Source organism: Pongo pygmaeus, chromosome 6, assembly GCF_028885625.2.
Source record: "Pongo pygmaeus isolate AG05252 chromosome 6, NHGRI_mPonPyg2-v2.0_pri, whole genome shotgun sequence".
NCBI lineage: Eukaryota > Metazoa > Chordata > Mammalia > Primates > Hominidae > Pongo > Pongo pygmaeus.
The window spans coordinates 133,105,829-133,119,274 of NC_072379.2; the positions used below are offsets into that span (position 1 = coordinate 133,105,829).

Here is a 13,446-nt window from a genome sequence, read left to right on the forward strand (position 1 = left end):
ATTGTTCTAGCAAAATTCCTGGAGTAGTTGCAGAAGGGTTGTTTTTAAAAAATACTTAAAATCTTAATTATTGAAAATGTGATGATTCCTAATTACATTGTTTTTAAGGTTTAAACTGCAACCACGTGTGGATGATTTTCTAAAGTATACATGTTCATTCAAAATTTTGTGTAGAAAGATGGCAGTAGGAATGTCTGAAATATCAGAGTAAGGAGGTTGGAGATGCAAGAATAGCCATTGGCTGGTGTTGCTCCGTGTCTGCCATTTAAAGAAAAGTCTAGGGCCCTGATGGGAGGAGTATTGGGAAGATGTTGGTCAAAGGATACAACATTTCGGTTACATAAGGAGTTTGTTCCAGAGTTCGATTGTATAACATGGCGATTATAGTTAATAAAAATATATTGTGTTTTTCCATGCTGAGAGAGTATATTTTAAACATTTTTACCACAAAAATGATTACTTTGTGATGTAACACATTTCTTAAATAGCTAGATTTAGCCATCCTACAATGTGACATGATGATTTGATGAATTTCAAGTCATCATGTTGTACGTAGTAAGTACATATAATTTTATCTGTCAATTTAAAAATATTTAAAAGTTTTAAAAATGCAAATACCCTAGGAAAGGCTTAAACCCTTAAAAATAAAATAAAGAAAAGAGGCACAGGAAGGGAGTTCTTATATACCAATCTGCATGGTGGGTTGGGGACTGGGTTTATTCAAATTTTCAGGTCTGGCTTAATAATGCACACTTTACTTCAAAAATCACAGGAACTGGCTTTCACTCTTAATTACATTTTATTTTTAATAAAGCATTTGTGTTCCTAATCATGGTATATTAAGTTGGTAACTTTAGCAAACTTCTTATGCTGTAAGGTCTACAAAGTTATTTTATTTGTATCGAATACTTTATCACATTTGTGGGAGAACGCTTTCATAAGGAAGTTGAATGTTTATTTCTTCTTGAAAATGAAAAATTGGGCTGAGCCTGAAAGGGACAGTTGGTGCCAGCTCAAGTGAGCTGGGGTGTTGTGGGGATCTTGCTGTGTTCTGCTGTGGCGGTGCTTGTCGGTTTTGTGTGATGAGCCTTTTTTCCAACAGACTTCCCTCATCCGTTAGGTTGCTAAGAATCAAGTCAGTTATTAGTCCTGGGAACAGATGAGTTTTCAATCACAGACAAAACTGTTCATCTTCATTCTCCTTGACTTGTATATTAAGTTGTTTTGGCAACTTCTCCAGTTAATTCTGGTGGACAACCTTTGTTCACTGTACCACGTGTCTTAGGAAGTCCACACAATCTCCATCTCATGTGGTTTTAGTGTCCTGTTCATGCATTTGCCATTGAAGACTGATTTTTAGAAAATTTTTTTACTTAAAATGATTCTCACATATATACAGAGGCTGGTGAAAAGGTGGAAAGCTCTCATTAAATCTCAACTCAATGCATCTCAGGATTTAGGAAAAGGAGTAACAGTAATGATAATAATAACAATTCAGGTCATAAAATAATCTAGAGATATTTGTTGAGTACTTATGCACCAGGCACTTTCCTAAGTACTGTATCTCATTTAATCCTCATTATAACCCTATTATTATTGTCATTTTACAGATGAAGAAACAGGGGCAGAAAGACGTTAAGTAACTTGCCCAAAGTCATATATCCAGCAAATAGCAGAGCCAGCCTGCAAATAGAGAATGGTTTGCCTCCGGTTTCGATGTTCTTAACCTCCGCAGGGTGATATAGTGCGTAAAATGCTAATGGGCCTCCCTTCTGAAAGGGCCTGTCGTAATGCCCCAATGCAGTGCTTTCTCAGCGAAACGTCACGTGAGCCACAAATGTGATGTAAAATTCTCCAGTAGCCACAGTAAAAAGGTGCAAAGAAACAGGGTGACATTAATTTTAATAATGCATTTTACTTAACCCAGTAGATCCAAAATGTTGTCATTTCAACATGTAATCTACATACAAACTTATTGATGAGATATTTAACCTTCTGTTGTCTCATACTAAGTTTCTGACATCCGGTGTGTATTTTACACTTAAAGTATGTCTCAGTTCATCCTGGCCATATTTTAAGGGCTGGGCAGCTGCATGTGGCTAGTAATTACCATATGGGACAGCACAGATCTAGAAATACCTCATAAATAGTATGTTGTTCTCTTCCATTTCAAGAGGCTTTTCAAATTGTATTTGACAAACTTTAAAGAAAAAAGAGGAGTATCATCACGTGAAGAAAGGAGCTTATAATTTTCAAATGTTAAAGAGGCTCCATTAAAAAAAAGTGGCCACGTGTCCCAAAGGGGGATCCTTTGGCACCCATGAGCTCTGTAACAATCACCTAATTCCCCGGCTCCCCCCGGGCAGGTTGAGGAGCAACCTGCAGTACTTTGAAATATTCTTTGAGCCTTCAGGAGAGTTCCTCAGAGAACTCTCCAGGACTACTGAGAATACTGTGTATCTCGGTGGAAAATTCATCATTTAGCAGAAACATAACCTAGCTTTTGCTTCTCATATGATTAATCTGACGTTAAGAATATTGTTTTATTGGTAGCACTTCATCAGTATTATGTAGTTGGTTTTAGCGATTGAAACATTGTAGCACCCACATGTGATCATTTGAACATCTTCTTAAGGCCACTTGAGAATGTTTACCATCAGCTGGGGATTTGGGGACCTTAGTTACCCTCTACTCTGTAGTCTTGTTAGATTTTATATCATTTCCAGCATTTAAAACATATCCCAAGCTGTTAGCTCTATTATAACCTCAGTCCTTTCTTCTAGAAGCAAGACATCAGTCTGGGAGTGACTTAGAAAAATGCTGTCTTACTTCTCTAAGTCTCAGTGTCGTTATGTCACACTGTTGGTTCCCAATTACTTTTCTGAATTTTTGTGAGGATTCACAAGGTAACACTCATAAAGCAATGGAAGCACGGAGAGAACTTGAATCCTGAGTAATAAGAGTGCTCCTCCCAGAGCTCCCCGTCTCTTCATTCTTTGCAGTGCTCTGGCTTTCCTTCTAAATCATTCTCTTGAATGCTGACAGGGACAATGGCAGCCGAAGACCATTATTCCACTCTATTTTTGCACTGCTTGGTATAGGCAGAACATTCTTTGCCGAGGACTCCTTGCTTCTTGTTGTTCAAAGACAGATGCCATTTAATGTCCCCGGCAAGCAATGTGCATTAGCCCCCTCTTCATTGAACCTTGGCTCAAACTTCTCTTCACATATGTGAGCAAAAGGAACTTTGGGGGCATTAAACCCAATCAGGCTTTTAAGTGAATTTTATTTCTCTCTGGATTTAAGTTTGTTAGATTAGGCCTGTAATGAGAAGGGTTGGACTGGGTGAGTCCTTGGGGCCTCCAGGGGCTGACAACATTGATGCAGAGGCATGCCATTGATGCTAGCGTGATCAGATCTCCTGCTAAAGTCAATCTCCATTCCACCTGGCCAACATACCCCTGCCCTGGGATGCAAACAGGAGGGAGGCCCCCTTGGAGGTCTTTGGCCTCCTTACACCCAAAGGTGATGCCCAAGGCAGGATACCGTGATCTGCTCAGCAACTGCTCTCTGGATGGTCTTGGCTCTCTGCAGAGAGTGCTGATGGGTGCACACTTTAAGTCCAGGTTTTGATGCTGCTTCCTCACTTTTACAAACAATTTTTGAACTCTCGGACCAAGGTGAATGTGACTTTCCCTTTTGCCCCTGACCCCTTTCTTAATGCCTATATCACGGTGATGGACTTGGCCTGCTTCTCGGTGCCCTGGCTCCATGATGATGGGGTCAGCAGGGATAGTTGCCCTTTGCCCGCTTTAGCACTGGCTCACTGAGTAGAGTGCCGGCCGTTGAACAGGAGACCGCAGGTTCCACGCCATCTGACTTGGTTAGTCCAGCTACGCAGGACTGGCTGTCAGTGGCCAGTGTATGTGACTGAGGATGGAGACCAGCACTCTTAGGGGAAGCTGGTGGGGTGCAGTGCTCCCTTGCAGAAGGGGTGGGAATGTAAAGTCAGCCATTTTCTTCTGATCCTCATGCAGATCCAGCATATTTCCACCTCTGGAGCTTCGTAACATCGGGTGTCTCTGCTGGAAGCTTTTCCCCTCATCTTCAAAAATATTCACTTCATTTCATTTAAGCCTCTGGCAAACTCTCACGAAAAAAGGCCTCTGACCCCCTCTGGCCTCTCCAGCACCCTCTCCCTGTTTTCTTTATCCCTTTACACTGTCTAATTTATCATTACTACTTACTATTACCTGAGGTTATGTCATATTGCATATTCTAGTTTCACATCTGTTAGAGTTCACTGGCTTTCCAACTAGAATGTTAGCTTCATGAGCTCAGGGAGTTTATCTTGTTCACTTTGAGCAATGCCTGGCTCAGAGATGGCACTGAAGAAGATTTGTTGTCTTGGCCAAGCATGGTGACTCACATCTGTAATCCCGGAGCTTTGGGAGGCCAAGATAGGCTGATCACTTAAGGCCAGGAGTTTGAGACCAGCCTGGGCAACATAGCAAGACTCCTATCTCTTCCAAAAATAAAAAAAATAATAATAACTGGGCATGGTGACGTGTGCCTGTAGTCCCAGCTACTTGGGAGTTTGAGGCAGGAGGATGGCCTGAGTCTAGGAGTTTGAGGCTGCAGTAAGCTATTATTACACCACTGCACTATAGCCTGGTGTATATCACGAGACCCCCATCTCTTAAAAAAAAAAACAAGGAATATTTGTTGACTGAATGCAGGACCCTCAGGAGCTCTCAGGAATACCCAGATTTGCTTCCCTTCTATCAAGTGCTTGGTTGATGTTTGAGGTACCTGGGATGAGATTCTGGAATGATTGTGTATAAGAAGTGAGGCTTGAGTGTCTTCCTACAGGGCAGAGAAGGGAGATGGTGACTGGAGATCAGAGGAATGCCTTGAGCTGAGAGGACAAGGGCCTTCAATCAGGTAGCAGTAGTAAGGAAGGGAAGGAAGGTTGGGGTCTAGAGGTATTTCTGAGGAAGAATTACTAGGGCAGATTGGAGGTGGTGGATGAGGAAGAATATGTTGCTGAGGATGACTCCTGGGTTTGCAGCTCAGGTGACTCAGGTGACTGGGTGACAGTGCTGCCATCCAGCCTTCTTACTCTCATCCAGAACCCCTGGTGCATGGTTCTTTATCTTGTCCTAAACCTTAGAGGCAGAGTGTCCCATTCCAACAGCGGGATGGGGGCACACTGTGCCAGCTCTCTGTGACAGAGGGCAAGCCCTGGCCGTGGAGCCACTTCTCTTGGAAGCTAATCCTTACTACGTATAGCGGGTGGAATTGTGTGCCCCTCCCCTCCAAAAAGCCTACCCCCAGGAAACTGTGAATGTCCCCTCATGTGGAAAAGGGGTCTTTGCAGATGTAATCAAGTTCAGGATCCAAAGAGAAGAACATCCTGGATGTAGGGTGGCCCTAAACCCAATGCCCTGATAAGAGGCTGAAGGGAAGAAGACCCCCCCCACACACAGAAGGCCATGAGAAGACCCAGGCGAAGATGGGGCAGAGATTAGAGTTATGTTGCTGCAAGCCAAGCAAGGTCTGGAGTTACTGGAAGCTGGAGAAGGTAGGGAAGGGTTCTCCTCTAGAACCTTCTGAGAGAGCACAGGACTGCTGACATCTTGATTTCAGACTGCTGGTCTTCAGAACTGTGGAAGGAAGAAATTTCTGTTGTTTTAGACCTCCAGGTTTGTGGTAGTTTGTTATGGAAACCCTAGAAAACTTATATATCAAGTGAAACTGTATGTCTGGGGAATAGAGGATGAGGTCTGAAAGTTATTCTTCACTATGATCTTTTGTAATTTCTGCTTTTTATGTTTTATTGAAGAAATTTCTCTATACCCTAAGGTTTTAAATACTCTTATATATTTTCTTATAATTTCAAGTTTTATTTTTCCATATTTAGTCTTTAATCCAATTGGGATTTACTTTTGTGGGTAGTGTGAAGTGGGCATCTAATTCCCAGGTAGGAAACAAATTGTCCCAACATTTCAGAATTCTGATTAATACTTGTAAAATATTCTATTGAATGGATAAGTCAGGATTTACTGAGACATTTACTTATTGAAATTTATCTTTAAAATTTGTTGTAGTATATATTCTTATTTATAAATCTTTAAGTATATTTTAAATTATTTACTTAGGATAGATTCTTGGAAACACCATTACTGGATATAGGCATTTTTAAGACTCTGACTGTATTTCATAAAGATTCGTACTAATTAATATCCTACCAGCAGTATATGAAGTTAGAATACTGTATTATAAGCACATCTTACTACACCTTTGTGAGCAAATATCTTTTAAAAATTATGTCACTCTGGTAGAGAAAAACAGTATTTTGCATTATTTTATATAAAAATTTTTGATTACCCATGAGGTTAAACATTTTTTTGACCTGTTTGTTAGACACTTAGTTTTCTTTTTAGAAATTGTCTATTCATGCCCTTAACTATCATTTATTTTATTATCGTTCTTCTGCTTTTCGTTGTACTCATTGTACTTTTGGTACACATTTGAAAGTAATTTATGAAGTCTATCAATATTTTTCTTTGTGTCTCCCTTTATTATTTTTAAAATTTTTATGAAGTCTTTCTGTGTTCTGAAATCTGTTAGGTGTTCACCTAAACTTTTTTCCCCTGGTTTCTTTCATTACCTTTCAACTCTTAATCCATAATTTATTTTATGGTACAATTGAAACAAAAATTTTAATTTATAGAAGGAATAAGATCTACTGTTCAATAGCACAATGGGGTGACTATAGTTAATAATATTTTACTGTATATTTCAAAATAACTAAAAGAGTAGAATTGTCACATTTCTAACACAAAGAAATAATAAATGCTTGAGGTGATGGATACCCCAGTTACCCTGATTTGATCATTACACATTGTATGCTTGTATCAAAATATCACATTTACCCCATAAATATGTACAACTCTTCTGTATCCACAATAACTAAAAATGTAAAAAATTAATTTACTTTTTCCAATATCTAATAGTAATATAATGATAACAGCTATCATTTATTGAGAACTCATTATATCCTCAGCCTTGTGCTAACCAATTCCCATTCATTAACTCATTTAAAAAATAGTTTCATTGAATAATACTAATTTTCTCACTGATACAGAAATAAATACTTTCTGAAGTATGTATTCGGTTCCATTGATCTGTCTGTTGATTCTTATTCCAGTAATGCACTTACCATCATCATCAACTAGTTGATAGATCCTCACAGTTTGAAAATTATTTGTGGTTCATCTTTTAAATATACACCATTCTTATTTCTCTTAAGATTCTACTAAGATACAGAAAACTTAAATAAAACTGTTTGTCTTTAGTTTAGTGGAGAATTCAGGCCTGCTGCAACCCAAGTTCTAACCCTGGCCAAATTCAGGAAGTCAAGCAATCTTTTTTTTTTTTCCTTTTTCCCTCTTCTTAAAATTGTAAAACAAAACCAATACTGAGAAGATCTGTTTCTGAAGTATTTATTCTGTTCCATTGATCCGTCTGTTGATTCTTATTCCAGTACTACACTTACCATCATCACCAACTAGTTGATGGGTTCCCCGCACTTTGAAAAATATTTTTCTGCACAGATTTATGTTTAAATATGGCAGGGAAAAAAATTTTAATGGTTGTACCCAGTTGTTTTCTAAGAAGACAAATATATATATGTGTGTATATATAACATATATTTATATATGCTTATATATTTTTATATATAATATTCACATATAGAAATGTATATTCACATATATAAATTATATATGTATATATAAATTTTTTTTTTAAAGAAAAGACTTTAGTAGTTCCCTTTAGATCTGGATGGTGATGCTTAGAGACTATGGCCTTGAGGGAAATGGTAAAAGAAGAAAAGAAGAGGAAGTCAACGTGCTTTGGGGATGAGGGTGTGGACTATCGTCAATAGGGGCAAAGGAGGTGAGAGAATGAGCTGGACTGGAGTCTGGGGATCAACTGTGCTGAGATGACATTCTTGGCAGCAGATGGCTGAACCTCCCATAGGAATATAACCTTTCTGGTGGTATTTCACTGCAAGCTATTTGGGGTGTTGTCTCTACTCCTGCTGTAAAAGTCTGTTATGCACATAGCCCTGGGTTTGTGGCCTTTGCAGAGAAAAGATGTGAGGGTGGAGTCCTCGGGGTAGGTTGTGCAGGAGAGGGAGGGTGCATGCAGGGCAAGCAGTATCTGTGGCACTTTGCTAATTCAGTAGACGTGGGGAGGTGAAGCCAGGCCACCCGTACCTTCTCCCATCTTACTTCATCCTACCCATGGAAGGCCAGGAAGGGAAGATGGGTCCCTTTCATTTGACTCTCAAAAAACCAACTGATCCCAGCTGACATCTTGCGGTAATATAATTTTGTATGTTCCATGATCACTCTGTTCATGGTGTTTGTAACATATTAAGGAGCTCTTTCCATGTCAATCATTGTAAATATCACTATCTTCTAAAATGAGCATGTAGTGTTCCTACTATAGGACTGTACTGTTACCCATTTAATTACAGGATCATGGTGTTGTTAGGAATTCATACTTTTTTTTACTTTTACTGATAATGTTAGACTGAATGTTCTTGTATCTAATTTTTTTACAAAAAATTAGAATATAGAATATTTCACATATAGAAATTACATATTATATATAAATTTTTTTAAAAGAAAAGACTTTAGTAGTTCCCTTTAGATCCAGATGGTGATGCTTAGAGACTATGGCCTTGAGGGAAATCTAATTTTTTACAAAAAAATTAGATACAAGATGATCTCTTTAGTATAAACCTCTTGAAGTGGGAGAGCTGGTTCATAGCTTATGAAACACATGAAATACATCAGATTGCCCTATAGAAAGAATGCACCAGTTTCCACTGTCACCAGCAATGTGTGCAAGTGCACATGGCCACGGCTTGTTGGTGAGACGTGATAAATGAAGGAACACATCTCCTCTTAACATTAGTGTTAGGTCCAAAAACAAGAGCAGGCCAGCGTGGTGGCTCACGGCTGTAATCCCAGAACTTGGGAATGGGAAGTCGAGGTGGGTGGATTGCTTGAGCCCAGGAGTTCAAGAACAGCCTGAGCAACATGGCAAAACCCTGTCTCCAAAAAAAATACAAAAATTAGCTAGGCTTGGCAGTGCACACTTGTAGTCCCAGCTACTCGGGGGTCGGGGGCTGAGGTAGGAAGATTCCTTGAGCTAGGGAGGTTGAGGCTGCAGTGAGCCGTGATCGTACTGCTGCACCCCAGCATGGGTGACAGAGCAAGAACCCATCTCAAAAAAAAAAAAAAAAAAAAGAACAAGAGTAGGTGGAATGCTAGAAGGAAATTAATCCGTTGTTCACAAGTTTACTTTTCCACTTTCCTGAATAATACAATAGAAAACAATTGATCCCTTTAAAAAAAAAGATAATCCAAATGGCAGACTGATGGACAGTTTAGTCATCTTACAGAAAAAAATGTGTATTATAGTATAATGTTGCTCTAACAAGATTAATGTGTGCAGGTTGTGGATTGCAACTCTGGTGTTCACCTTTCATATTATATCTTTGAAAATGGCATCCTTTGAACATGGTGCATATGTGTGTCCTCTGACTTGGCTTTGGGTCTAGTTTGCATTTTAGCTGTGTATTGTGGTTGGATAACTCAAGAGTTTTTGGTGACCCTTCTGTAGGAGTGCTTTCCAATGCATGCAGAAATGATTGGAGAAAAATAGAAATGAAAAAGTGATGATTAACTTTTTGCAAAAGTTTAATATCTACACTTGAGATAAAATTGTAATTATGCTAATTACAGAATATTTAAGTAAACCTATTTGCCTTTAATTTAGTAGAGAATTCAGGCCTACTGCAACCCAAGTTCTATTTCTGGTCAAATTAAGGAACTGTCAAGCAATCTTTTTTTTTTTCTTTCTGTTCTCCTACTTTTTAAAATGTGAAACACAACCTATACAGAAAAGTATATAAAACATAAGTGTACAAGTTAGCTAAAGAGTGCAAGGTGAACAGTACACACCCATCAAGAAATATGTCATACAATTTTTAGTTTTTTACCTTGAAATAATTCTCTGTTGGAAAAACTGATAAAGCCATATATGTACAGGCAGTAAGAAGGCTTTGGCCCGGTGGCTCATGCCTGTAATCCCAGAACTTTGGGAGGATGTGACAGGCGGATCACAAGGTCAGGAGATCGAGACTATCCTGGCCAGCATGGTGAAACCCCGTCTCTACTAAAAATGCAAAAATTATCTGGGCGTGGTAGTGTGTGCCTGTAATCTCAGCTACTCAGGAGGCTGAGGCAGGACAATCACTTGAACCAGGGAGTCGGAGGTTGTAGTGAGCCGAGATGACACTGCACTCCAGCCTAGTGACAGAGCGAGACTCCATCTCAAAAAAAAAAAAAAAAAAAAAAGAAGGCTTTAACCAGTCACAAATGACCAGGGTAACAGAAGCAGGATTGGGAAAGGAAGTTGGGGGGCTGGAGGGCTAGGAATGGGGGTGGGATGGGTAAGCAGGTCATCTTTGAGTGCATTTTTGTACTGTTTTTCTGACTTTGAATGCTATTTTTATTTCTGCCTTAAAGTGAACATGGATAAGAGGAGGAAACTTACTGTTCCCTAGCTAGAGAAGAAAAAAGAAAATGTGGTTGTGTGCATGCACAGTTATAGAAGGGGTATGCAATAATTCCCTTGTTCTGTGTAGTTCTGTGGAATTCTCATTAAAAAGCTAGACAGAGCAATTTTTAAAATAAGTTGAATTGAAAGGACCCAAACTGGTTCCTATTGTATTATGTTTTCTATTGTCTTTGTGCATTTAGTCTGTTGATAATTTTTTTTCTTTGACTGAACAGATTGCTGAGCTGAGAGAAATAGAATACATTAAAAATTTACCCATCCTTCGAGTTCTCAATCTTCTAAAAAATCCAATTCAGGTGAGACATTATTTATATCAGGGAGGGAGAGAGAGAAGAAAGTGGGAGGGTGGAGGGAAACTATCTAGGAATTCTTCAAGAAGTACTTTTGATAAAAGAATATCAGGAATGTGAATAGAGTTTGTCTATCTTCCTTCTCTCTAAGGAAGGGTTTAGTAGTACCTAAAGTGACAATGTTTTTTTTTAAGACATAAGATCTTCTCTCATGACTGACAAGCTGTCATATGACTGTCAGTGAAGGAAAGCCTGAAACTGAATATCATTTAATTGCTCTGCTGGTCATTTGTGACTCATCCCTGGTGGTAAAGGTTACAGGAAGGAGGTAATAAGATTGCAGAACAATGTTCTCTCACATTAGACAATGCAAGACACCAGAGGTGAAGATAGAATGTGGTTCCTATTCTATAACAGGGGAAAGAAAATCTAAGATTAGATACCGAATTTACCTGGATATAGCCATGAAATTGATGTATATGTAAAATAATTATAGAACAAAATAATACGTTTCCAGGAGTTCTTCACACCTCTGGGATTGAAGGATCAGGGAGTGTTTCAAGTCCTTCTCTTTCTCTCCATTGATAGATGCTTTCTCCCGGTCTCCTTCCCTCTCTCCTTGTCTGTTTGTCCTTCATTCCATTCTTCTACCTGTATCCTTCACTTAGTTTCCACAGGCTCTTGACTTTGCATGTAGCTCTTAGTAACTTTCTTTTTGTTTGTGTCTTGATGAACATGTCTAGATAGGTGAAAAACAGAAAATATAAGAAAGATTTATAAATTAAAAACTGCCCTTGGGACAGGAACAGTGGGAGGCAATTTAAAAGCATTTCTGGAAACGTAAGAGGCAGGGCTTAAAGTGGCCAGCACACCTCAGTTTCAAATCCCTGAAGGGTGTTTGTGCATATGCATGAATAAACATCACAAGCCATTTGACACATGTTAACTGATTTATATACAAAACCTCCCCCCAACATTTACACCTAAGCTTTGTACATTCACCTCATATACAGTCTCATCTATTGGGTTGGCACAAAAGTAATTGTGGTTTTTACATTCTTTTCATGGCAAAGACCACAATTGCTTTTGCACCAACCTAATATATAACGGATCATCCACTAATATCTAATGTCTTTCCCCTCAAAGAGGCATAGCTTCTTACTACAAAAACTCTAATTATATTTCCAAAAGGCAGATAATCCTGATGGTAGGGAGTAATAAGGAGTTTGTTTTATAAATGAATATCATTTTATTACTACAAACAAATTCATAATAAACAATACAAATTAATATGAAATATTGCATATAAATAATAACAAAATAATATAAAATATTAAAGTTTCATTATTTGCAGAATTGAGACCTGTTGGAGTTAGAAGACAGGGTTTGAGTCACTGGCCACGGGATCTTAGATGAGATGCTTCACTTTTCTGAGGCTTGGTAGCCTTTAGAAATGAGGATAATCTGGAAGCCATTATCCTCAGCAACCTAACACAGGAACAGGAAACCAAACACCACATGTTCTCACTTATAACTGGGAGCTGAACAATGAGAACACATAGACACAGGGAGGAGAACAACGTACCCTGGGGCCTGTCGGGGGCGGGAGGAGGGAGAGTATCAGGATAAATAGCTAATGCATGCGGGGCTTAATACCTAGGTGATGGGTTGATGGGTGCAGCAAACCATCGTGGCACACCCTTACCTATGTAAGAAACCTGCACGTCCTGCACATGTATCCCAGAACTTAAAATTAAATTAATTTTTTTTCGACAGAGTCTCGCTCTGTCAACCAGGCTGGAGTGCAGTGGCGCGATCTCGGCTCACTGCAAGCTCCGCCTCCTGGGTTCACGCCATTCTGCTGCCTGAGCTTCCTGAGTAGCCGGGACTACGGGCACCTGCTACCATGCCCAGCTAATTTTTTTGTATTTTTAGTAGAGACAAGGTTTCACCGTGTTAGCCAGGATGGTCTCGATCTCCTGATCTCGTGATCTGCCCGCCTTGGCCTCGCAAAGTGCTGGGATTACAGGTGTGAGCCACCTTGCCCGACCAATTAAATTAAATTAAAAAAAAAGAAATGAGGATAATCCACCTGCCCTGTTAATCTCTAATCTCACAGGGAGATTAACAAGAGTGTACACTTGAAGACCTTTATAAGTTACAAGGCACAGTCTGCATGCATTGAGTTAATGTAAGGGGACTGGGAAGTGTGAAATGCATAGTCCTCTGAGGGTGTGTGTGGGAATGATGAGGTAGCAGGTGAAAGGCCCAAGCTCATGAAAACCCAATGCTGGTGCTTGTTGATTTGGGAAAAGGAAGGCAACTGAACAGTCCTCTTGATATTTTCAATAGGAAAAGTCTGAATATTGGTTCTTCGTAATTTTTATGCTTCTGCAATTAACAGAATTAGATCAGAAGAAGATTAAAGTGGAAGAAAAGGTATGTAATCATGTCATACCATTACCATTGTGTTTATGGGTTAATGTGCTCAAAA

At 39.2% G+C, this 13,446-nt stretch overlaps 1 protein-coding gene across 1 annotated transcript in view; it reads left to right on the top strand.

Annotated features, from left to right (window-relative positions):
- Positions 1–13,446, top strand: part of LRGUK (leucine rich repeats and guanylate kinase domain containing) — a 97,387-nt gene that overhangs the window by 46,218 nt on the left and 37,723 nt on the right. The window contains exons 9-10 of the mRNA XM_054494584.2: positions 10,878–10,958; positions 13,305–13,391. Coding sequence (XP_054350559.1) covers positions 10,878–10,958; positions 13,305–13,391 — 168 coding nt within the window. The remainder of the gene's footprint in view (positions 1–10,877; positions 10,959–13,304; positions 13,392–13,446) is intronic.